Source organism: Pavona decussata, unplaced genomic scaffold, assembly GCF_977016875.1.
Source record: "Pavona decussata unplaced genomic scaffold, jaPavDecu1.1 SCAFFOLD_6, whole genome shotgun sequence".
Taxonomy (NCBI): domain Eukaryota; kingdom Metazoa; phylum Cnidaria; class Anthozoa; order Scleractinia; family Agariciidae; genus Pavona; species Pavona decussata.
Genome location: NW_028145430.1, coordinates 7,308,434 through 7,334,359, shown reverse-complemented (window position 1 = coordinate 7,334,359; position 25,926 = coordinate 7,308,434). Strand labels below are relative to the sequence as shown.

Genomic DNA, 25,926 nt, shown 5'->3' with positions numbered 1-25,926 from the left:
ACAATGGCTTTACATTGTTGGATCTGCGTTAAAAAAAAAAAAAGACTGCGTGTCTTTGGACAACAGGGAGCTTGACTTATTGTGTTCTGTCTTGGAGAAAGCTCTGTATCCACTGGTCTCCACTGCCACAAGGACTTATTGGTCTTCCTTTCCTTAAGCTTTGATAGAAGAATCGAGTGGTCGTCCATGCCGAAAGCCTTGCTGAAATCCGATGATGAATAAGGAATGGATGGCTTTTCTCCCCCTGTTATGTTGTCGGAATCGTTAAACCATGTTTGCGTAATGCTTTACAAAGGCAGATACGGTCGAACGACCATAAAAAAAAGCATGTTGATTATCTTTGACTGAAAGGCATCCTTGTTTAACATTATTTGGACCTTCTCCAGGACTTTACCTAGAACAGGTAAAATTGATATTTGCCTGAAGCCTGTTTCAATGTCTTCACGCGGGTGGACTCTAGGAACAGGACTAACAAAGGCAGGTCTATGTAAGGTCAGGAATCTCCTCTCAGAAATACTTGCGCAGATGATATCATGAACAACGACTGACAGCTCTTCAGCCGCGAACCTCTTCAATATCCAGGGTCAGATGTTATCTGCACCCGTTGCTTTCTTTGGGTTGACTTCTCTTAGTAAATATTTTCTTCACTTCTCCGATGCTTACTTATTCCACTGATGCAATAAATGAATTTGAACCAGTTTGAAGGTTTTCTAGAGCGTGTTGTAGCTACTTTGTTCTGGTAGTACTCCAGTTTGGCCTTAGAGATCAATTTTGATACAGTGAAACCTCTATTAAGCGGACCCCCAATTAAGCGGACACCCTCTATTAAGCGGACACTAAGCCGGGTCCCGAAATTAACGTCTTATATTTCCCTTTATAACGAACCCCTATTCAGCGGACGCGGCTCTATTAAGCGGACGCGGACACTAAAATAAATTGTATTTGACTCACAGTAATTTCTATTGTTAAAAACCTCTGTTAAGCGGACGCCGGACTGAATTGACAATAGTGTAGTATTGGATTACGTCCTTGAAAGTACAGTAGTCGGTTAATAAAGACAAATCAATTGGTGGTTTTCACCTCACACATCGTCACGCAAGTAAAAAAATGAAATCCTCAACCATTCAATAGATAAAGTCAAGAAATTTATATGTTGTAGAAGAGTGATACATAAACAACGTGTGAAAGCCACGGGGCTGTGCGATATCTCATAATCGAGTTATTCGAGGTACCACGGAAAATTACAGAGTTTGGTATGGGACGCCATGTTGGTGGACACCAACATAGCCACCAACATTACTTCAAAAGAAATAAGTAATTTGTACCAACACTGAAAGAGCCCATGTACCGCGCGTATTATCGTTACTGTTTTGCTGTTATGTTTTTGGATTTAAAACACTAATTAAAATTGGTGATGAAAGATACAAAACTTGACCTCTGGATAGCTTCCTTAACAAAATGGAACTTTATCACAGTACAGAGTACAGGCGCGTAGGAGAGTGGGGGGGGGGGGGGAGGGGGTTCGAGGGGTTCGAACGAACCCCCTTTGAAGATCAGCAATGGCGGAAGAAAAACTTTTAAATAAAGTTCCTGTGGTCGAAATACATCAACCAAAGAAAAATAGAGATATAAACCCGTTCTTAAGGCCTTGTGTCGTATCCTCAGTAAAAATAAAAATTGTCAAGAACCCTTGGAGATTCAATATTTTAATGACGTTTCATTTTTGCGGTAAAACCGCATCCGCCCGAAAAAGCCATAGAGTGTACCTTCCCCACAACTCTTTTCCTCCGAATTCCAGAGGTGGAAAACTATGGTTCAGGACGGACAAATCGTTGCTGATTCGTGTGCTTTGTCACTAAAAGCATGTGAGTCCCGACGACTTTCCCAACCTGTACATGCTCCTGAAACTTTGCTGCCACCCTTCCAGTCACCACTTGTAAATGTGAACGTTCCATAGGCACAATGAGGAGGTTGAACAACTACATGAGGTGTACCGTGGGAGAGAGTAGGATGTCCGCCCTGGCTCTAATGCATATCAAATATGATATGAGAATAATGCCCGTCAATCTTGACGAGATAGTCAATTTGTTCTTAGGCCTACACCCGAGAATGATGCAGTTTACCAGCTTGGTGTATGACTATCAGCAGATCGAATAGCTTTCAGAACTTGACAGGGCGCGGAATTTACATCGAACTTTCTCGACTTTCTCGTTTAAGTTGAAACAATTATGCCGTCGAAATGATGTATATAGCTTAAAAAGCTGCTGTAAAACAAAGTTGTGATTTGCCTAAAATGGGTCTCAAAATGCAGGAAATGAGATTTCTGGGAACCTAGATTTTCAAAAATTTGCGGGGGAGCATGTCCCCGGACCCCCCTAGTAAGAGCGCCTCCGGCGCTCAGCAAGATTTGCATGGGGCTCAACGAACACCGCTATCGAAACCTTAGCTACGCGCCTGGAGTAGCCGTTGAATGTTAATCGTTAAACAAACATTGCGCAATTTTTTACAAACCTCTATTAAGCGGACTCTTGGGAAGGTCCCGAAGTAGAGGTTTCACTGTACTTTGATTCGAAGTTGTTGATATTTCTCCCCATCACCCTTGATGTAAGCGCGTTGTCGATCTTTGATAACGCTCTTTATGTGTGGAGTTAGCCAGGGCTTATCGCTTGAATGCATTCGTATTTTTTTCATAGGCATGATCTCATCAAGAACTGTTGTCACTTCTCATGTAAAAATGTCCACTTTTTTTCCAATGTCCCGTACGCTTAAGACTTCGTTAATATAGGCATTTAGAAGAGCCTGTGAATACGAACCACTTTTGCAATTTATTCCTTTGAACTTGGGCTAAATCGCATGTTGCAGTAAGTGCTCAAAGTAGACAAACTTGTATCCTAGGATTTGTTACAGTAATTAATTAACAAATATTATGATTTAAATTCATCATATCATAAACGTGAAGGGACATTGTTTACAAGTAGTGAATACTGAGTAGGTTTTGAATGATGTTTTCTCCGGAACTAACAACTGCAAGTCTTGCAAAATCAGCCACAATCTCGCTAGTAGGTTTCCGAGGGTGCACAGCCCTTGGTTGGAAAAGTTTGAATCACAAACTGTTAAGGAAATTAAAGTTCAACATTTGTATTTTATATTTGCTACCTACTTGCCAAGTGAAGTTGATGGAAGAGTTATCAGCGAAATCTATTTTTAGGATAAAAATTGAATATGAGGTTCTTAGGAAGGGTCGCTTTTAAAAAGGACCCGGGTGGGTCAAGAATTTTGCCAAAACTGTAGCTACTGTAAATCCATAAATGTTTTCAATGAAGCGATCTTATTTGCAAATGGAAAGATCTGATACCAAATGTGTTTACGTGAATTTGGCGTCAATTAAATTCTTCTGAAGGCATTAAAACAATGACTAGCATCTAATTTCACTTTAAAATATTTCTACTTCGAAAACAAACAACTCATGAAAATGAATACTGAAAGTGGTCACCAAGGATGTCTTGATTTGTACTGACAGATTCTTTTAAAAAGAACCATTTGAAATATAATATAATGTTTTCACATGACTTCACGACGGCCATGTTGGTGTCCCAAAACAAAGAAATGGCGGCCACGTTGGTGTTGCAAACTAAACCTCTGGGGATTGAACTCTATTTTTATGCAAATGCTTTCTTTAGTTTCAGTAAACCAATTTGGCCGGTAGTCACGTAAATGAGAATGCTCTATAGAAAGAACAGTGAGTAGAAAATGTATGTAAATATTAACATGAAAGGGGTTTAGAATCGCAGCGTCTGAAAGACATAGTACCACATATAAACATAGACTATTTGCAAAATGGTTGTATTTACATTATATTTATTTTAACAGCTGAAGATGGATCGAAAGCTACGCAGCTTCAGTTCCGTTTCATCAGTTAGCTCTATTTCAGCTATTTCAATCAAAGTGCTACTGCACTAAGCTGACTCAAAAGCAGTAGGATTTGCTTTCCGACCGCGATTTGCTTCTGAACAAAACAATTATCGGGTGCTGAACGATTAAATACAAAACAAGATACGCTAAAATGCATTTGCAGTTTATGATTTAATTTTTAAGCACGACGTTTCGGAAACCAAGCCATGCCACTGCCACGCTGCATAACTGAGCGCTGTGCCACGTATCGGCCGCACGTCGTTTTAAATATAAATAGGTCTTGGGTGGGGTGAAAGAGGTTCCCTAAAATGCCAGGTAAATTGCCCTAACCAAGACGCCTATAGGCGCTCTTACATATATGGTGTCATTTTGCTCTAGAAGAAGGGGCCAAAGGGGCATTCTAGGTCCCAGGTCTACTGTACTATTGCGAGAAATAATGTGATTCAAAATGGCAGCTATTTTAGCTAGATTTGTCTAGTTTTCTGGAGAAATTTTTAATTTTTTTTAAGGTATTTTTACAGCTGTTACCTGGTGATTTAAAAATGGCGTCCTCCTCCTCAGACATGGATGAAAATCATCGAATTGTGATGGAAACACCCGACATTAGTGATCTTTTGTAGGAGTATAGTCCCGAGTACGAAACCACTGATTATTCTTCCCCAGAAGAGACCGAAAATGTAAATAATGGCGAAACATTAAGAGAGCAACATCTAATGCAAGTGCAAATCGTGATGGACAAACATCAAGAAGCACCAGTTTGGGAACAACCGGCCGTAGCAATAAAGAGAAGACTCTAACCTTCAATCAGAGCGGTTTGGATTTTTTATACAATAAGCTACAATACGGACTAACCAGGCCCCAACCATAGACCCCAACTCATGCTTTGAGGTTGATATCAGTCTGACTATTGTTTTTGACATGCTGTTTACAGGTGAAGTGTGATCCAAGATTGAAAAAGTTGCTGATTGTTGTAGCTTACATATTATTCAAGTGATATACTGATAGTAAAACACCAGTAGCTTGCATAGAGGCTCGATAAACTTGGACCCACGACAGAAGATGTTATATTTCTTCTTTTTTGGCGGACATTAGGAATGACTAACCAGGCTAGTTAATAACTAAGAACACAATGTTAACTTCTTTTAAAATGTTCATCTCATCTACTTTCTAGAAATATATCGTTGTGTATGGTTTGGATGAAAACCTAGGCTATTATTAGCCATTTTCTCTGCCCATGTCTAGCAAAATCTAGTAGAAAAATCAGGGGTCATAAGGTACACAGTAGCATGAATATGGATAAAAACAAAAAAAACCTTCATCCATGCCAAACAACAAACAGCAACAACTGCAATCGTATACCGCAAAGTGTCTTGTATGTTGACATCTTAAAACAAAACGACTTTTTAATTTTCCAGACATGTTTTGTCGGTGCACCCATCATCGTCAGTCTGACAACTATGCTTTTTACTGCACCAAGATATAACACATGCGTTTTATATTCTTCTTTCCGTTATCTGAGGAGTCAGATGCCGCATTACCACACGTGTTGGGGTTATCCCACGGCCCTCCAGTACCAAACCCTAAACTGGACTCACAGTGAACACAGTCTTCTTCGTTGTTACCAAGGATGCCTATTCTTGCTTTCGATCCGGCATTTTGGCCACTCATAACGTTAAAGCCTTCTTTGTTACAGTTGGTCTGCAAGGACGCTTTATCTGGGATCAAGGACTTCCATGTCTCACGGCCAAGTGATGTGGCGTGGTAATGACCATCGGCAATCAAAGAATACAAGGAACTGGCGGTCTTGTTTATAACGATGAAGTTTTTCTCCGGTCCGAACCTCATACCGAGGCAGATCTTGGAGAAGGGTGTGTTCCAGTAGGTTGGTAATTTTGTCTCTTTAAAATTGAACCCAGTCTCCCCTCCAGCAAGACTGAAAGTGTTCTTGTTGCTCCAAAGGGTAGAATTGTAATGGAAGTTGTTCTAAGAAAAATGGTAAACAAATTAAAATTGCTGTTAGTGACAAAAAATCTAACTCAAAGTTTCCCGGAAAGGTATAAGACGTACACTTTTCAAGTTCGACTAAGTGGATTTAAAGTATTATTTACATTGTAAATCGAATCAATCAGATGACCATAAACCAATGGTACAAATGGAACAAATAACCATGCGTTGGACATTAGGAAAACATCATCAGTTACCTTATATGAAACTAAGTTCAAGACTTATCTTTTTAAGGACGCGTTTGATTTAAAATTTTTTATTTATTGGTACCTGATTTTGTTAACTGTGAGGATGATGCAGTTTTTTAACCTAACTAAGAATAGTTACTGTATTTTAAAGCGCCATGGACAATTAATGGAGTATGGCGCTCTATAGCTGTATTTTAATTTTATTTTATTTTATTAGATAAAGGAACAGTGCCTGATAACAACAGAAAATTTGTGACTCGTGATCAGGAATAAGTAAGGTGTCCTCTGGTTTATCCTTTCTTGTCATAGCTTAATACCGAAGTTCGAAGTATTCATATCTTACATAAATGATTCAGAAATACAAGGAGGTAATTAATAAATAGATTCTAGAAGACCTGTTTCCCTTTAATCTTCATGACTGGTGTCCAGCCCCCAGCTCCGCATCCAAAATCTCCCACATGACAGTGAACTAAAATTGGTTTTGATTCCAAGTTGAGGGTAACCAGCTGACTCTCGTTTGACCTGTTAAATATTGCAAAAAAAATCTTACTTCGCATTTGCGAGAGACTGTCGAAGCGAATTATAGTCCTTACATTCTCTGAATGCACGGACTCATGCCAAAGTTTGTGGTAAAGCTTTCCGTGGCCTATATAACATTAGATAATCGCCAAGACTCTACATTAATTAAAAATATTACGAGTTTCGGCCGTGTGGAGGAAAAAAATCTTTTGGAAAGCTTTCAAAGCAGGTAAAGCTTTCCACATAATTGCAAATATTTGTGGAGAAAATAAAAATAAAAAAAGTTTCATCAATTTTGGCTGCTTTTGTCTGGACAGCAAACATGTAAATCCTTTGAAGACTAAGCATTCGCTCATTCCGGGCGCCCTACCTCTGAAATTAAGATTATTGGCTGTCAAACATTCGCTGTTTTAAGAAATATATTAAAACTTTCCTTTTTAAGACAGCTTTCAGAACTGAATGGTTCTCTTTTTGAGATTGTAAATTAGGTAGCGCTTTAGAATAATTTAGTAGTTCAGAGCTTTAGAAATTTGTTCATTTATTATTTGTTTTTGTAAAAACATTAATTTTCTTCTGCGGTGCAAACAGGCAACTCATCGGGTGCCCGATGATTTCATTCTAATTGTTAAGTCGAAATCAATAGAAATGCAACTTACTTGAATACGTCATGTAACTCCTTGCATGATTTCAGGTCTTTAAATTAAAAGAAAAAAAACAAATGAAAATAAACTCGCACTAAAGAAATACATCTCTGATAAGTTGTCATTGATCCAATTTCCCACCGGCTATGTGGCCTTTTAAGACTAAGTTGTTGGGTTGTTTTCCCAAAGGCAAATGGTCTCGTGGTTTTTAAACTATAACTTCAAGAAAAATGAACCTGCCATCAGATCCATTTTTAGCAGAACTCTTGTTTCCGGCTGTTATTTGGTCGCTCGCTACCTCGTACAATCTAATACAAGACTAAATGGCTGTAAGGGAATTTGACTGCAATTCTCATTGGTTGTCGGAATTACCACAAACAGAATGCGCGTTCGCCTGGCTTCTGCGAAGCTCTTCAATGAACTGCCATTAGCAAAGAGGGAGCTTGCTTAATTATGGACGGACTAATACGCTTTCAAGGTGTTTTGTTTATGCACCATTGCAAAACGAAACATACCACCAGTTTCGAGAATGGATTACGCTCTTCCAATCTGACTAAGGAGCCTCGAAAACAAAATTTAACTACAACAAAATGGCGTCTGTGTATACGTTTTCCCCCTACAGCTAACACTAGGCCATACAACAACTCGATAACAGTTTTATTTTGTACGCAATCCTAAGTGTACGACATGTACTTCCATCTACAAAGAAAATGATGTTTAAATAATTCAAGACGTCTTTTAACTGTTTTGTCAAAGATTCTGATAACATCAGTGATTACATTTACTGTCGGGAAGGCTTTCTCACAGTGTCAAACAATGACAGAGACAAAGCAGAAGTTATGATCCTCTAATAAAATTGCCAAATGTGTCAAGGAACCCTAAAATAGACTTTTTCTTGGTTATGTTACGTCCGCACATCTTCATCAGCCCGGGAGTATGCCAGTCTTGGAAGAAACGAAAACAATAGTTCTAAGTCACCGATCATAACCGAAGGATCGCATTTCATAACAAACTGTTTAGAGTGAAAAATTCAAAATGGCGGACATGCACTTAATTAATGATATCGTGAGTGAAAGACGAATCCGTTCACACTTTTATTTCAATATTTACAGCTAATGTCCTTGAAAAAGAAGGTAGAATTGGAAAATAACGTTCTCTGTGGCGAAAATTGCGTGCATCACGCGTGTATGGGCCACAGTCGACTCACCGATCGAACGAACACTCGGCATCGTTTGTTTGGATGCTGACTTAATTCCATTGCTTCTCCCGTCAGTCGTGTATTTTAAAGACAGGAAACTGCACTCAAGATAAAATGGGAACACCGATGTCTATTTGTTCCTGTTCTTTCGTACGGAATGATTATTTTAAAAGGCGGGTTTTGTACACGGGAAGTCAAGATGTAAGCAAAGACTTTTTCCGGTTGGTTTTGCCTTCTGTTTTGTTTCTAACCTTATCTGTTCAATTTATCTATTTGCGTTGGAAATAAGTTTTATTTATGAACAAGACACACTATTACACTGTGGACAATTTTCACAGGTTGTTGCCATTTTTACTAGGCTGTTGCAATTATTTTTGTTCTCGCAAAAATTGGACAAGATCATCAAAAAACGCAGACACGCACCTGCGTTAGATACTCTCCAAAATGGCGGCATCTCTTTCGAAGGCGTCGTTACCAAGGCCGTTTATTCAGCAAAAACATTCACTTATTGCCACGAGGGCGACCGTGGAAGCAATTTGCGTCCTTTCTCTCGAGGATTTTCTTTAAAAAGATCTCGGATATTGGTTGAAGAGGGCTGGGCGACGACTTTAAAACGGCCCATGATTTCGGCTGACTTTCGCAGATTTTTCGCAAAACAATAGATTCGTGACGTCACCCCTTCTTCGGAAACTAGTATACTCCTCCAGGACTGTTTAAAAAAATAGGTTACCAGGGAACCCACGTCACCACGTATGTTTTCAGAGGGGACCTTAACGGGATAAATTACAATATTTTAAAATGCCTAAAAAGAGAAAACAAAGAATTGAAAACATAAATAATTAAGAATTTAAATATTGAGCATAAAAATGGAAAATTCAAGAAACAGCTCCAAATTTCTATTTTAAAAGCTAGAATGTCAAACATTTTTAACTTCATCAGACAAGATGTTCCAGTCATTAGCGCCGGCTTGATAAATAAAACGGTTTTGGCCCCAAGAACAACGTGATTGGGGTTTACAAATGTTGTTTCTTCTTCGAGTATTGTAATTGTGAGTGTCTTTATCGCTATGAAACTCACAACAGTTCTGAATTAAACTTCTTTCATGCTCAAGAACAATAGTATGGAAGTAGTGTACGCTTACTTAATGCATGGGTTTGTGCGGAAATCTTTTCTTTACCTTACCTCTAATAAGCCAGATTCCCATATAGAGCCTGTTCTCATCAGTGACATAATCGTTAGGTCTCGCTTCTTTTGTCATGTTATTCAGCTCGCAGATCTTTTTTGAGATGAAGAAATTGTAGCTCTGACATTTAAGCTCCTTCTCGCAGAGTATTTGACACTCAAAAGGCCGTGAAACCACCACTGCTTTGAATGTGTGGCCCTTAAGAGCTTTACCGTTGGCTGAAACCTCTGATGGCTTGCATTGCTGACCAGCTGCCAGACTTAAGTACATTGGCGATATCAAGAAAGACAAAATGGATACAAGGTGCATCTTACAAAGCTCTCTGCAATTTAGAAGTCAATGATGATCTTAAAACTGAAGCTGCCCAACGTTTCGGTGATGCTATCATCATTATTTGTTAAAAACTATTTAGTTTTCTTTTTACTTAACCGTATCCATCACTTACAGAAACAACTTACCTTGCATATCATTAATTATATTAAGGTTTTCTTCGACAAATCCGACAATTTGTCGTTAGTTTTGCTGCTGAGCGGACGAGTAGATTTCAACCGTTTTATAATGGAATCTGTTGTTTCTATTTTCATTCGTTCTCGGCCCGGTTTTTCACGAAGATAAAGTTTTATCACTGAATAAGTTCGAGAGAGTTTTTGCCCAAAGGCATTCATTTATGAAAGCTACTTATCGCCGTTACGCGTAAATAATTGAAACGGAGAATTATGTACAGCTGCGGTCATCCTGGATCATTCAATCCCGCTGTCATAACCGGCGAACAAAGAAGCACATATGATTAACGGAAACATGACCAACAAAACTGGGTCTTCACAAGCTGCTGGCTTTCACAAGAATTTGCGTCCGTGTTGACAACTTTTGATGCATTTCTAGCCATTTCAGAAGACTTTTAAGTTTAAAATTTTTCCGGGGGAGCATGCCGGAGCCCCTAGTTGTCTGACACTAACGCGTTCGCTTAGCCCCCTTGGACCTGTCCAAAGAAACTGGTAACGATTCTTGTTTCTAAATTTTCTCGTCCTAAATTTCAATGACGACGCTACCCTAACTCTAACGACTCTAACGTTTGCCCTCAGTCATAGAGGTCAGTGAATGTCTGTGTTTAAATTCCCTCAAAGTTGTTACTGAAAAAATAACCAACGTTTATTAATTGAAAGATCTGATACCAAATGTGTTTACGTGTATTTGGCTCTATTAAATTCTTCTGACGGCATTAAAACAATGACTAGCATCTAATTTCACTTTAAAATATTTCTACTTGGAAAGCAAACAACTCATGAAAATGAATACTGAAAGCGGTCACCAAGGATGTCTTGATTTGTAAACAGATCCTTTTAAAAAGAACCATTTGAAATGTAATATAGTGTTTACACATGACTTCGCGACGGCCATGTTGGTGTCCCAAAACAAAGAAAATGGCGGCCACGTTGGTGTCGCAATCTAAACCTCTGGGGATTGAACTACATATGTTATGCAAATGATTCCTTTTGTTTCAGTAAACCAACAGGCCTTATCACGGTTTTCGACGCCATTTTGACGAGTAGGCAAACACGTCTGAAATAACAGTGTTTGTATGGAAATCCGATGTCAAATAATTTTCGAAAAACATCGCTTCTAAAAAAATCATGAATTGGAAACTTTTGGCACAAGGAAAACGATTTTAAGAAAAAAAATGGAGGGATGTAGCTGTGCCAGAAAGTGTCCAGTCATGGTTTGAACTTTCCACGCACTCGTCTGTATAGCGAACCAGCCATGAACTGCTACTAAAAATAATTCGCGGGAAAAAATACAGGGAAATGTATGGAAAGTTCAAAACACGACTGGACACTTTCTGGCACAGCTAGATCCCTCCAATGTTTTTCTTAAAATCCTTTCCCTAGTTCCAAAGTTTCCAATTCATGAATTTTTCAGAAGTGATGTTTTATGAAAATTATTTGACATCGGATTCCCATACAAACACTGTTATTTCAGACGTGTTTGCCTACTCGTCAAAATGGCGTCGAAAACCGGGATAAGGCCTATTTGACCGATAGTCACGTAAATGAGAACGCTCTATAAAAAGAACAGTGAGTAGAAAACGTATGTAAATATTGACATTAAAGGGGTTTAGAATCGCAGCGTCTGAAAGACATAGCACCACATATAAACATAGAGTATTTATGGTTGTATTTACATTGTATTTATTTTAACAGCTGAAGATGGATCGAAAGCTATTCAGCTTCAGTTCCGTTTCATCAGTTAGCTCTATTTCAGCTATTACAATCAAAGTGCTACTGCACTAAGCTGACTCAAAAGCAGTAGGATTTGCTTTCCGACCGTGATTTGCTTCTGAACAAAACAACTATCGGGTGCTGAACGATTAAATACAAAACAAGATACGCTAAAATGCATTTGCAGTTTATGATTTAATTTTTAAGCACGACGTTTCGGAAACCAAGTCATGCTACTGCCACGCTGCATAACTGAGCGTTGTGCCACGTATCAGCCGCGCGGCGTTTTAAATATAAATAGGTCTTGGGTGGGGTGAGAGAGGTTTCCTAAAAAAAAGCCATATAAATTGTCTTAACCCTTTGACGCCTGAAGACGCCTATAGGCGCTCTTACATATATGGTGTACATTTTGCTCTAGAAGAAGGGGCCAAAGGGGCATTCTAGGTCCCAGGTCTACTGTACTATTGCGAGAAATAATGTGATTCAAAATGGCAGCTATTTTAGCTAGATTTCTCTAGTTTTCGGGAGAAATTTTTAATTTTTTTTTAGGGTTTTTTTACAGCTCTTACCTGGTGATTTCAAAATGGCGTCCTTCTCCTCAGACATGGATGAAAATCATCGAATTGTGATGGAAACACCCGACATTAGTGATCTTTTCTAGGAGTATAGTTCCGAGTACGAAACCACTGATTATTCTTCCCCAGAAGAGACCGAAAATGTAAATAATGTCGAAACAACAAGAGAGCAACATCTAATGCAAGTGCAAATCGTGATGGACAAACATCAAGAAGCACCAGTTCGGGAACAACGCCGTAGCAATAAAGAGAAGACTCTAAACTTGAATCAGAGCGGTTTGGATTTTTTATACAATAAGCTACAATACGGACTAACCACAATTTTCAGGCCCGAACCATAGACCCCAACTCATGCTTTGAGGTCGATATCAGTCTGACTATTGTTTTTGACATGCTGTTTACAGGTGAAGTGTGATCCAAGATTGAAAAAGTTGCTGATTGTTGTAGCTTACATATTATTCAAGTGATATACTGATAGTAAAACATCAGTGGCTTGCATAGAGGCTCGATAAACTTGGACCCACGACAGTAGATGTTATATTTCTTCTTTTTTGGCGGACATTTTGAATGACTAACCAGACTAATTAATAACTAAGAACACAATGTTTACTTGTTTTAAAATGTTCATCTCAACTACTTTCTAGAAATATATCGTTTTGTATGGTTTGGATGAAAACCTAGGCTATTATTAGCCATTTTCTCTGCCCATGTCAATTTCTAGCAAAATCTAGTAGAAAAATCAGGGGTCATAAGGTACACAGTAGCATGAATATGGATAAAAACGAAAAAAAACCTTCATCCATGCCAAACAACAAACAGCAACAACTGCAATCGTATACCGCAAAGTGTCTTGTATGTTGACATCTTAAAACAAAACGAATTTTTAATTTTCCAGACATGTTTTGTCGGTGCATCCATCATCGTCAGTCTGACAACTATGTTTTTTACTGCACCAAGATATAACACATGCGTTTTATATTCTTCTTTCCGTTATCTGAGGAGTCAGATGCCGCATTACCACACGTGTTGGGGTTATCCCACGGCCCTCCAGTACCAAACCCTAAACTGGACTCACAGTGAACACAGTCTTCTACGTTGTTACCAAGGATGCCTATTCTTGCTTTCGCTCCGGCATTTTGGCCACTCATAACGTTAAAGCCTTCTTTGTTACAGTTGGTCTGCAAGGACGATTTGGCTGGGATCAAGGACTTCCATGTCTCACGGCCAAGTGTGGTGGCGTGGTAATGACCATCGGCAATCAAAGAATACAAGGAACTGGCGGTCTTGTTTATAACGATGAAGTTTTTCTCCGGTCCGAACCTCATCTTGGAGAAGGGTGTGTTCCAGTAGGTTGGTAATTTTGTCTCTTTAAAATTGAACCCAGTCTCCCCTCCAGCAAGACTGAAAGTGTTCTTGTTGCTCCAAAGGGTAGAATTGTAATGGAAATTGTTCTAAGAAAAATGGTAAACAAATTAAAATTGCTGTTAGTGACAAAATATCTAAGTCAAAGTTTCACGGAAAGGTATAAGACGTACACTTTTCAAGTTCGACTAAGTGGATTTAAAGTATTATTTACATTGTAAATCGAATCAATCAGATGACCATAAACCAATGGTACAAATGGAACAAATAACCATGCATTGGACATTAGGAAAACATCATCAGTTACCTTATATGAAACTAAGTTCAAGACTTATCTTTTTAGGGTAGCGTTTGATTTAAAATTTTTTATTTATTGGTACCTGATTTTGTTAACTGTGAGGATGATGCAGTTTTTTAACCTAACTAAGAATAGTTACTGTATTTTAAAGCGCCATGGACAATTAATGGAGTATGGCGCTCTATAGCTGTATTTTAATTTTATTTTATTTTATTAGATAAAGGAACAGTGCTTGATAACAACAGAAAATTTGTAACTCGTGATCAGGAATAAGTAAGGTGTCCTCTGGTTTATCCCTTCTTGTCATAGCTTAATACCGAAGTTCGAAGTATTAATATCTTGCATAAATGATTCAGAAATACAAGGAGGTAATTAATAAATAGATACTAGAAGACCTGTTTCCCTTTAATCTTCATGACTGGCGTCCAGCCCCCAGCTCCGCATCCAAAATCTCCCACATGACAGTGAACTAAAATTGGTTTTGATTCCAAGTTGAGGGTAACCAGCTGACTCTCGTTTGACCTGTTAAATATTACAAAATTATCTTACTTCACATTTTTTAAGACTGTCGAAGCGAATTATAGTCCTTGCATTCAGAGAATAGACCTCTTTCATAAATGGAGAGCTTAATTGTTATTCTTTTGTATGCATTTAAATTAGCCTTCCTGGCCTCGCTAGCATGTGTAAAAACAGAAGTATTTTCACTCAAAAGCGAGGTCAAGAAGGCTTATTTGCATGCACATAAAAGAATACTAATTACGCCCTCCATTATGAAAGAGGTCTATGCAAGGACTCATGCATGTTGGCAAAGTTTGTGGTCAAGCTTTCCGTGGCCTTTATAACATTAGACAGATAATCGCTAAGACTCTACATTAATTAAAACTATTACGAGATTCGGTGTGGAGGAAAAATAATCTTTGGAAAGCTTTCAAGGCAGGTAAAGCTTTCCACATAATTGCAAATACTTGTTGAGAAAATAAAAATGAAAAAGTTTCAACAATTTTGGCTGTTTTTGTCTGGACAACAAACATGTAAATCCTTTGGAGAGCAAGCATTCGCCCATTCCGGGCGCCGTATCTCTGAAATTAAGATGATTGCCTGTCAAACATTGACTCTTTAAGAAACATCTTAAAACTTTCCTTTTTAAGAAAGCTTTCAAAACTGAATGGTTCTCTTTTTGAGATAGTAAATTAGGTAGCGCTTTAGAATAATTTAGTAGTTCACAGCTTTAGAAATTTGTTCATTTATTATTTGTTCTTGTAAAAACATTAATTTTCTTCTGCGGTGCCTGATGATTTCATTCTAATTGTTAAGTTGAAATCAATAGAAATGCAACTTACTTGAATACGTCATGTAACTCCTTGCATGATTTCAGGTCTTGAAATTAAAAGAAATAAAAATAAACTCGCACTAAAGGAATACATCTCTAATAAGTTGTCATTGATCCAATTTGCCACCGGCTATGTGGCCTTTTAAGATTTATTAAGTTGTTTGGTTGTTTTCCCAAAGACAAATAGTCCAGTTTTAGCAGAACTCTTGTTCCTGTTATTTGGTCGATAGCTAACCTGAATTGGGCCTCATACAATCTAATACAAGACTGACTGGCTGTAACGGAATTTGACTGCAATTCTTATTGGTTGTCGGAATTAACACAAACAGAATGCGCGTTCGTCTGGCTTCTGCGAAGCTCTTCAACGAACTACCATTAGTGAAGAGGGAGCTTGCTTAATTATGGACGGACTAATACGCTTTCTAGGTGTTTTGTTTTTGCACCATTGCAAAACGAAACATACCGCCAGTTCTAGAATGGATTACCCCCTTCCAGTAACAGAAGAGCCTCGAAAACAAAATTTAACTACAACAAAATGGCGTTTATGTATACGTTTTTCCCCTACAACTCGGTAACAGTTTTATTTTGCACACAAACCTTGAAGTACTACATGTACTTCTATCTTTAAAGAAAATGTTGTTTAAATAATTCAAGACGTCTTTTAACTGTTTTGTCAAAGATTCTGATAACATATGTTATTAAATTTACTCTCAGAAAGGCTTTCTCACAGTGTCAAACAATGACAGAGACAAAGCAATCAATTCAATTCAATTCAATTTTTAAACAAGTTATGATCCTCTAATAAAATTCCCAAATGTGACAAGGAACCCTAAAATAGAATTTATCTTGGCTATGTTACATCCGCACATCTTTATCAGTCCGGGAGTATGCCAGATTTGGAAGAAGCGAAAACAATAGTTCTACGTCACCGATCATAACAAAGGATCGCATTTCATAGCAAACTGTCCAGCGTGGAAAATTCAAAATGGCGGACATGCACTTAATTAATGATATCGTGAGTGAAAGACGAGTCCGTTCACACTTTTATTTGAATATTTACAGCTTTTGTCCTTGAAAAAGAAGGTAGAATTGGAAAATAACGTTCTCTGTGGCGAAAATTGCGTGCATCATGCGCGTATGGGCCACAGTCGACTCACCGATCAAGCGAACACTCGGCTTCGTTTGTTTGGATGTTTGACTTAATTCAATTGCTTCTTCCGTCGGTCGTGAATTTTAAAGACAGGAAACCACATTAGCTCAAGATAAAAAGGGCACACCAATTACTATTTGTTCCTGTTCCTTCGTGCGGAATGATTATTAAGGCGGGTTTTGTACACGGAAAGTTGTACACAGTTGGTTTTTCCTTCCGTTTTGTTTCTAACCTTATCTGTTCAATTTATCTATTTGCGTTTGAAATAAGTTTTATTTATGAACAAGACACACTATTGCACTGTGGGCAATTTTCACTAGGTTGATGTCATTTTTACTAGGCTGTTGCAATTATTTTTGTTCTCGCAAAACTTGGACAAGATCATCAAAAACCGCAGACACGCACCTGCGTTAGATACTCTCCAAAATGGCGGCATCTCTTTCGAAGGCGTCATTACCAAGGCCGTTTATTCAGCAAAAACATTCACTTAGTGCCACGAGGGCGACCGTGGAAGCAATTTGCGTCCTATCTCTCGAGGATTTTGTTTAAAAAGGTCTCGGATATTGGTTGAAGAGGACTGGGCGACGATTTTAAAACGGCCCATGATTTCGGCTGACTTTCGCAGATTTTTCGCCAAACAAAGATTCGTGACGTCACCCCTTCTTCCGAAACTAGTATACTCTCGGACTGTTTAAAAAAATATGTTAACAGGGAACCGACGTCACGAATGTATGTTTTCAGAGGGGACCTTAACGGGATAAATTACAATATAATAAAATGCCTACACAGAGAAAACTAAGAATTTAAACATTTGAAATTAAGAATTTAAATATTGAGCATAAAAATGGAAAATTTAAGAAACAGCTCACAAGATGTTCCAGTCATCAGCGGCTTGATAAATAAAACGGTTTTCGCCCCAAGAACAACGTGATTGGGGTTTGTAATTGTGAGTGTCTTTATAACTATGAAACTCACAACAGTTCTGAATTAAACTTCTTTCATGCTCAAGAACAATAGTAAGGAAGTAGTATACGCTTACTTAATGCATGGGTTTGTGCGGAAATCTTTTCTTTACCTTACCTCTAATAAGCCAGATTCCCACATAGAACCTGTTCTCATCAGTGACATAATCGTTAGGTCTCGCTTCTTTTGTCATGTTATTTAGCTCGCAGATCTTTTTTGGGATGAAGAAATTGTAGCTCTGGCATTTAAGCTCCTTCTCGCAGAGTATTTGACACTCAAAAGGCCGTGAAACCACCACTGCTTTGAATGTGTGGCCCTTAAGAGCTTTACCGTTGGCTGAAACCTCTGATGGCTTGCATTGCTGACCAGCTGCCAGACTTAAGTACATCGGCGATATCAAGAAAGACACAATGGATACGAGGTGCATCTTACAAAGCTCTCTGCAATTTAGAAGTCAACGATGATCGTAAAACTAAAGCTGCCCAAAGTTTCGATGATGCTATCATCATTATTTGCTAAAAAATATTTAATTTTTTTACTTAACCATATCCATCACTTACAGAAACAACTTACCTTGCATATTATTAAGTATATTAAGGTTTTCTCCGACAAACCCGACAATTTGTCGTTAGTTTTGCTGCTGAATGGACGAGTAGATTTCAAGCGTGTAATAATGGAATCTGTTGTTTCTATTTTCATTCGTTCTTGGATCGGTATTTCACGAAGATAAAGTTTTATCACTGAATAAGTTCGAGAGATTTTTTGCCCAAAGGCATTCATTTATGAAAGCCACTTATCGCCGTTACGCGTAAATAATTGAAACGGAGAATTATGAACAGCTGCGGTCATCCTGGATCATTCAATCCCGCTGTCATAACGAACAAAGAAGCACATATGGTTAAAAGAAAAAAACAAAACAAAACTGGGTCTTCACAAGTGCTGGCTTTAACAAGAAAACAAGTCGGAAATTTTTGCCTCATCAGCCTGTTGTGTTGGTCAAATGTAAAGGCCAGACTGAGGCATTACCTCTTTACTTCAAAATAAAAGAAAACATATTTTAGTTGATACAATTAAAAATTTGCATCAGTGCGGACAATTTTTGATGCATTGCTAGCCATTTCAGAAGACTTAATTTTAAAATTTTCCCTGACTTGGGGAATATTTGAGGAAGGTAAACAAAAGAAAGACAATTAACCCGCGTCCAGAAATTGCCAATATGATAGAGACAATATCAGCGAGCTCATCATGTTTTTGTATGTCTTTTCGCTGGTTATATACATATCCCGCTGTTTGATTATGGAGATGTCGTGTGAGCCCGGGACAGGAACAATAATGAAACCATGATGAGTCAATCACAGATCCTACAAAACAAATCCACTAAAGTTCTCCTGGAGTTACCACCTTAGACTGAGCTCATTAACTGATTCCCTCAAAAGCTTAGTCTTGAATACCCTTTCACAAGGACGATTTTTTTTTCACCACTTTTTGGCTTTACATAAATATCTACTCGGAGGAACTGACTTTGATTTTAAGCACGACGAATGAATGATCTTTCTCTGTTCAGTGCCCGCACTCTGACTGGGATAAGAAGCGATTTACTTAGAAGAGGAGTTGAAATCAATAACTTCCTAATTACTATGCAGAGCAAAACTGAAAACCTTATTCAACGATTTTTAGCTTTACGTGACTTTTAGAGTGTAGCCGAATGTATTTTCATACAGTTGTGAAAAGCGTTTATACAACATTAATCGTTTTTAATTTCGCATTGTTATAAGTTAGTGCCCCACTGAAAACTGCCATGGCGAGTTGGGCTCCCTTATTAAATACTGTTATTGTCATTTTAAAGACGTAAAACAATAAAATATTTGTGTGTCCTATGGGTATATTACCCAAAGTAAAACAAAACGAACCAATAGAAAAAGAAACGAAATTGCCTAATATACGAGATGCTGTTTATAAAGGACATCAAGCCTTCTCTCAACACTCAAAGTGACTCAATTCGCGCCAAACTTTTCACTTGACACTTTCGTTCCTTTTTCTATTGGTTCGTTTTGTTTTACTTTGGGTAATATACCCATAGGACACACAAATATTTTATTGTCATTTTATTCTAGTATTTTTTTTTTTTTTTTGGACGTCGTTTTATGAATTGGAGCCAAATTATTTGTCACATTCCTAATTTCAGTTCAATTACAGCGGTTACCAATAACACGCGACCTAACGCCTGCAAAAGACTCCGATAAAGTTGCGTTTTGGTGGACGTCAATCAAAGAAAAGCCGTTGAAATTGTTTTGAATTCTGAGAACATTTCAAGGCAACAAAACGAAAAAATTTACAGTTTTATTCGCTGAGAGGTGGTAAACTTAGTGAAAGTTGATTTCCAAGTCAGGTTATCTAAAAATGCGCATTGTTTAGACGAAGCCGTATTTTTTTATGAAACATTTGAAATCGCCACACCTGACAATTAAATCAGCGATGCGTGCAAGTGAGCAAATTATCACGTGCAGTGAAAATCGAAATTTATATTTAAAAAATACCTTTTATTTGCGCTTGATCTGGCTGGAGAATGAATTTAAATAAAGTTTACCTTCTCTTAGCGAGGTAAAATTCTTAGTTTCTTACAGGGTTACCTTGGAATCTTGTCAGAATTCAAAATAATTTCAACGGCTTTTCTTTGATTGACGTCCACCAAAGCGCAATTTTATCCGACTCTTTTGAATGCCGTAGGTCGCGTGTTATTGGTAACCGCTGTAATGTGGATTGAAACTTTATTTTGTTTGGCATAAACTGTTCTTGCGATAACAGGTCTTATTACAATGTGCCTCTTACAGTTTCCAGAACTGTCAGGGGATTTAACAAGATACGACGTCGAGTTTATTCTTTCAGGCTACACTTTCCGGCTATTTATTTTTTTTCAAGGAAATTGGTATCTAGTGTCTTAGTGACAAACGAATTAATAATCCCTCTTTCCCCATTTTTGGGCAGAGATTGAAGGCAGACTTGAGAAAAGTTTTTGTACCCTAAATTCTCCTTCGCTTACCTCGAAAAGATGAAACTATTTTGCGTTTCAAATATATAGACTTTGGGTTCCCCGAACAACACAGACCATATGGTGAAAAAAAAAAAGGAAAGAAAAATGAAAGGGGTGGATGAAATGCACCTGAAAACTCAAACGAAAAGCTGTTTCTTGGTTAAACGCTACAGAATTGGAAACGTACTAACCGTAGCATCTGTTACTCCACTAAAAAGGCTTTCGAGATCTAAGACAATAACTCAGTCTGGAAAGTCTAGCACCATCTGGCTCTCAGGCCCTACATAGAGGCACAACTATTTAAACATTTAAGCGTAAGTTTCGGCGGGAGATCTATTTACAAACATCTTTAAACCTTTTACCAGCTTTTCAGGCATATCAGAAATCTTTGCAAAGAAAAGATTACTGGTGTGAAGATATTTGTAAATAGCATTTTCCTTGTCTAAGGGAGTGATTTCTTGTGTACGAACGAAAATAATTACTTTTTCGATCCAAACAAAAGACGAGCCGCAACCGCCCCTAGCGCCACAATTTAAAACAATATTAGATCTACTTAATTGACAGCGGCGTTTTGTCTGTGTTTTGTCTTTATGCCTAAACATATCCGGAGATTAATTCTTATGTCACTAAGCCTAGATAACAATTTCCTTAGAAAGTTTAGCCTTAGGGAATAAAGTGGATGTCGTATCTGGTTCAATCAACAAGCAGTTTTAACTTTTTTGGTTATATTCGATAAAGGTAAAACTTTCTAACACGAAAAAAGTGTATTACAAACTTTTGGGTCTGTCCAAAGAAACTGGTAATAATAATAATAATAATGATGATGATGATGATGATGATGATGATGATGATTTATTACTTATATTGCTTGTAACAATGCTTGTTTCTAAGATTGCCGTCCTAAATTTCAATTACGACGCTACCCTAACGTTTGCCCTCAGTCATAGAGGCCAGTGAATGTCTGTGTTTAAATTCCCTTAAATTTGTTACTGAAAAAATAACAAACGTTTATTATACTGATTAATTCGTTCTGGCAACGGTACGACGTACATCATAATAAAAGGTGTTATTGCAGGAACAGTTTATGCCAAACAAAGTGGAAACTTCAGTTCACCTTAATTGAACTCTGAATTAGGAATGTGACAAATAATTTGGCTCCATGCCTAAAAACGACGTCCAAAAACATAATAACAACATAAAATATTTGATAAGAGAGCGCAACTAGCCGTGGCGGTTTTCAGTAGGGCCCTAAAAAATAATAATGTGAAATCAAAACGATAATTGTTATAAAAAAAGCTATTCAGCTCTGTATGAAAATACATTCGGCTACACTTTCAAAAAAATCACGAGAAGCTAAATCTCGCTGAAAAAAGCTTTTCAGTTTTGCTTTGAATAGTGTTTAGGAAGTTATTGATTTCAACTCTTCTGAAATGTTCCACTTTTTTATATGCGGCTTTATAAGTAAACCATAGCTTAGACACGGGGGAAACAAATATCATTCATACGTCGTGTTTGGTGAGAATGAATAGCACTATTTTGATTTAAACTTAAAATCAAAGTCAGTCCCCCCGAGTAGACATTTATGTAAAGCCAAATAGTGGTAGAAAAAAATCGTTTTTGTGAAAAATTGTCCAAGCCTAAACTTTTGAGGGAATCAGTTTATGAGCTCTAAGGTGGTAACTCCAGGAGAACTTTAGCGGATTTGTTTTGTAGGATCTGTGATTGACTCATCAGGGTTTCATTATTGTTCCTGTCCCGGGTTCACACGACATCTCCATAATCAAACAGTGGGATAACGAGGCTGTTATATAGCCTTATTCTTTACCTCGCAACGGTAACAGACGTAATACTGAGATGCCTTATCCTCCTAATTAGCCCAATTCTATGGTTAATCTTTTTATTGTTTTCGGAGTCGGGGTCGGTTTGGTCGGACACAAACACCTGTTTTCAGAAGAAAACTGGAATAAACATCTCAGAAATTCGAACAGCTCAAAATCAAAGTAGGAGAATGTCTCTTCTTTCCAGCATCTTCAGGAACTAAAAACAAAAAATGTTTGGAAAGTGATAACAAAGAAACGGGATTAGGGAGAGAAGAGATCACGCTCGGGACATTTCCCAGCCGTATATTAAGTCACGGTATCAAACGTTTTCAGGCATAAAACTCCACTTGACTTTCTTATCAAACTTTAATAGTTCATCCTTTTTCCTGAACAAGAATTGGATTACATATTCCAGTCTCCTGCTTCTACTGGTGTCTCTGTGTCATTGGGCTATAGGGCAGCTTTCACAGACGAACGGCTTTATGGGCCTCGGCCAGAAGAATGGTTCTCATTGAAGATTATTGTACTATCACCAACTGTAAACAAATCTTGTTATATTCAACAAAGATTATTAACAAAAAAACGATATTGCAACGACGGCTGAAGCAAACAAAAAAAAACTGGTATCTAGGAAGGCAAACTTGAGGGGGAGAAAAGAAAAGCGGCAAGCTGTTTCATCAAGCTAAGATGGAGGCCAAGATGGAGGCCAAGATATTGGGTCACGTGATCCTAGCATGTTCACGCGATGTTTAATAATGAGACATTTGCGCAAGCGAACCAACTCTTCATATCACAAATCCCCCCAGCCCTCTCCTGTTAGATTTCACACCCTACTACCCCAAAAGAGGTCTTGTAACACTACAGTCGCTTATGAAGATATTTGAATTTCGCGATCGGTGATCAGGCTTCGCTTCGGTAATCGCAACCTTTATGTTAGGAACAATGGGGGCTCTTTCCCTTGAACAATCAAAAAAGACCATAAAAGGAGCGAAAATGTGTGCTATTGTCAACCCAAAGTTTGATACGGACGTAACGCCCAGAATATCGCAAAATCGCAGTTTTTCCTAACTACTATAAGAAGTAAATTTGAAACACTGATACAAAATGAACTCACTTTGTTTCTAATATGAATTGAATAAATATTCCTGGCCATGAACAATAACGAGAATATGACTCGCAATTCATTAATTTGGAATGAAACTCGTATGAAGGCACCAAAGCACTGTGGAAAATCAGACGAAATTTGGATATTTTTGGTCCAGAAACGACTTGATTCAGTTCATAATCATTATGGAATTTTTTCCAGAACATGTATGGTGTTACCATTTGAACAAATGAGTTATTTGTAAAATAATTTACTACTTAACTGTTTTTATAGGACACTAAAATCTGAATTGAAGTTGCTATCTAAACAATAGAGATTCAACCTTTTCCGTATTGAATTAACTTTTGCTTTTTGTTTTAATGTGCAGTGTTTGGGATCACAAAAGTTTGTATTTTCCCTCCCAAAAGTAGCCAATATTTAAAGAATTGTTCGGGGTTATGGTCTGCAGCGGTTATCGAACAGAGCGCATGGATTTTTTTCTTTGAGAAAGAAATTTCTGTTCTTAGAATGTCTCCCCTTTCTGGAGACAAGGAAATTATTGATCTTTATGACGGTGCCTACTAATACAGAAGTATTTTTTCACTGTTTACCACTATGCGGGAAAAGCAGATATCCCAGTATTAGTAGGCACCACCCATAGGAAAGCAGACTATCTCGAGATGCGCATAACGTATGCGCAGTAACAAAAGTAGGCACCGTCCTTAAATTAAGGCAATACCAAGGATCTGCCAGCTTAAGCCGGGGACAGTTATGAAATATTAGCCAGTTAAATTGCCATGAGTCCATGGTTTTTCTTTGGTCTTAAGCAAGAATTTCCCCTGGACTTCCGCTGAGACATCACGTGACAGGGTCGTAGATTGCATGAGGCAAGACGAGGCACTTGCCTCGTCTCAGTTTTATCCCAAAATTTATACATAATTATACACTGTTAGTTGAAAAATTATTCCCAAATAGCATTTGCAATTGTGTCCTGAAAGCCTCATAAGGTGAGCGAATTGAAATTAAGGAAAATTCAAATGATTCTAAAGTGCAATTTGTTCAAAAGTAAAGGTGAGTGTCAACAAAAACTCCTTAAAAAAAATCCTTCCTTTGGGTTAACCGTGAACCCAAGAATGGGTAAATACCACTGGAATGCGGGAACTTAAACAAGTTGAATTAAACGGTGAATTCGAAGACATCCAAACTAGGCCCTGTTGAGGCCGTAATTTCGGCCGTCATGGATTTGAAGAAACAGCAATATCATAACTTCTCGCTTTTCTCTTGCTTCTCGTTAAAAAAGGTGGAAGGCCTGCACGACTCCTAGTTAATATGTTGCCAGTATTTTGAGTCTTTCCTTAGGAAAGCAGTTGTCGACTAAATGTCCCAAAAGACACGAAATTGACGCCAAGAACAGGAAAACGCAATGGCTCGACTGCGCCGGTTGCACAAATCCTGGTCGTACAATCTGGGATCTGCGGCATAAAACTCCACAACGACGGCAAATCCTGGGCTGGATGGCCTATGTTAGCAGTGGATTCGGTCTGAGTGCTCCTACCCTGTGAACAGACTCCCACTGTGAGATAAAGAGCGAAGAGAAATCAGCGAGTACATCGAGTCAAGCGCGGTCTGGGGGCGAGGCTGTTCACAGGCTGGACTTAACTAGCCTTGAACACCTTGTGAAGTTTACATCTGATAATACGGTACTCCTTATCGTCTGAGCACTGACGTACACGAGAACGCCCAGGTTAGGGATTATTAACGCCCGTTTAAACGGTTTCAACATTTGACCATGCACATTGATTTCGTTCAACAAAAGTTGAACGGATGTTGGCAAATGTTGGTACCATTCAACAATTTCGAGATTCAACACGCTTTCAACAAGCTTCAACATATATTATGCTTTCAACAATGTTGAACGACCTGTTCAAACGCCCTCGACATTTGGTTCAACAAAGTGTTGAACGCATGTTGAAGTGAATGTTGAATCTGTTTAAAAGAGCCTTTAGTCGCAATTTAGGTTGCACGTACGCCTGGCGTTAGAGTGGATTGCACCAGTTGGTGAATTCAGTTAGTTGCTATCAACTCTTAGTTACGACATGCGGAGACTTTCAAATAAAATCCAGTTATCACAATGTATTGCAGTTGTAGCCCAAATTTGTATTCTTCGGACCCCGGTGAACTTGCGCTTTGAAAATACCAATGCAGATTTCGCCACATGATTGTCTTTTATCAGCAAAGCAATACCAAGAACAATAAGAAAAAATACCACGATTTCGCGGAATAAAAAGGCAAACAGTTGGAGTTACAGTTACTTTAGCTTACGACCACTCCTTATTAGGCGTAAATTCCAGGCCGCTTGACGATCAGTTTTTTCCAAACTCACGTAAATTTTAGATCAGAGTTAACATCCAATGTCAAATTGAATAAAATGATCAACAATTTCAGCCATCAG

At 38.1% G+C, this 25,926-nt stretch overlaps 2 protein-coding genes across 2 annotated transcripts; both read right to left on the bottom strand.

The window, feature by feature from the left end:
- Positions 1-5,210: 5,210 nt before the first annotated feature.
- On the bottom strand, positions 5,211-10,385 carry LOC146489546 (uncharacterized). Its single transcript, XM_085111801.1, has 5 exons — positions 10,104-10,385; positions 9,645-9,967; positions 7,280-7,316; positions 6,500-6,626; positions 5,211-5,895 (listed from the first exon to the last, which is right to left on the bottom strand). The coding sequence occupies exons 2-5, from the start codon at positions 9,952-9,954 to the stop codon at positions 5,377-5,379; spliced, it is 993 nt and encodes a 330-aa protein (XP_084967927.1). The 5' UTR covers positions 9,955-9,967; positions 10,104-10,385; the 3' UTR covers positions 5,211-5,376.
- Positions 10,386-11,874: 1,489 nt separating this feature from the next.
- LOC146489545 (uncharacterized) lies at positions 11,875-18,439 on the bottom strand. Its single transcript, XM_085111792.1, has 5 exons — positions 18,113-18,439; positions 17,657-17,979; positions 15,437-15,473; positions 14,492-14,618; positions 11,875-13,887 (listed from the first exon to the last, which is right to left on the bottom strand). Exons 2-5 carry the CDS (start codon positions 17,964-17,966, stop codon positions 13,381-13,383), a joined length of 981 nt encoding a protein of 326 aa, XP_084967918.1. The 5' UTR covers positions 17,967-17,979; positions 18,113-18,439; the 3' UTR covers positions 11,875-13,380.
- Positions 18,440-25,926: the final 7,487 nt, after the last annotated feature.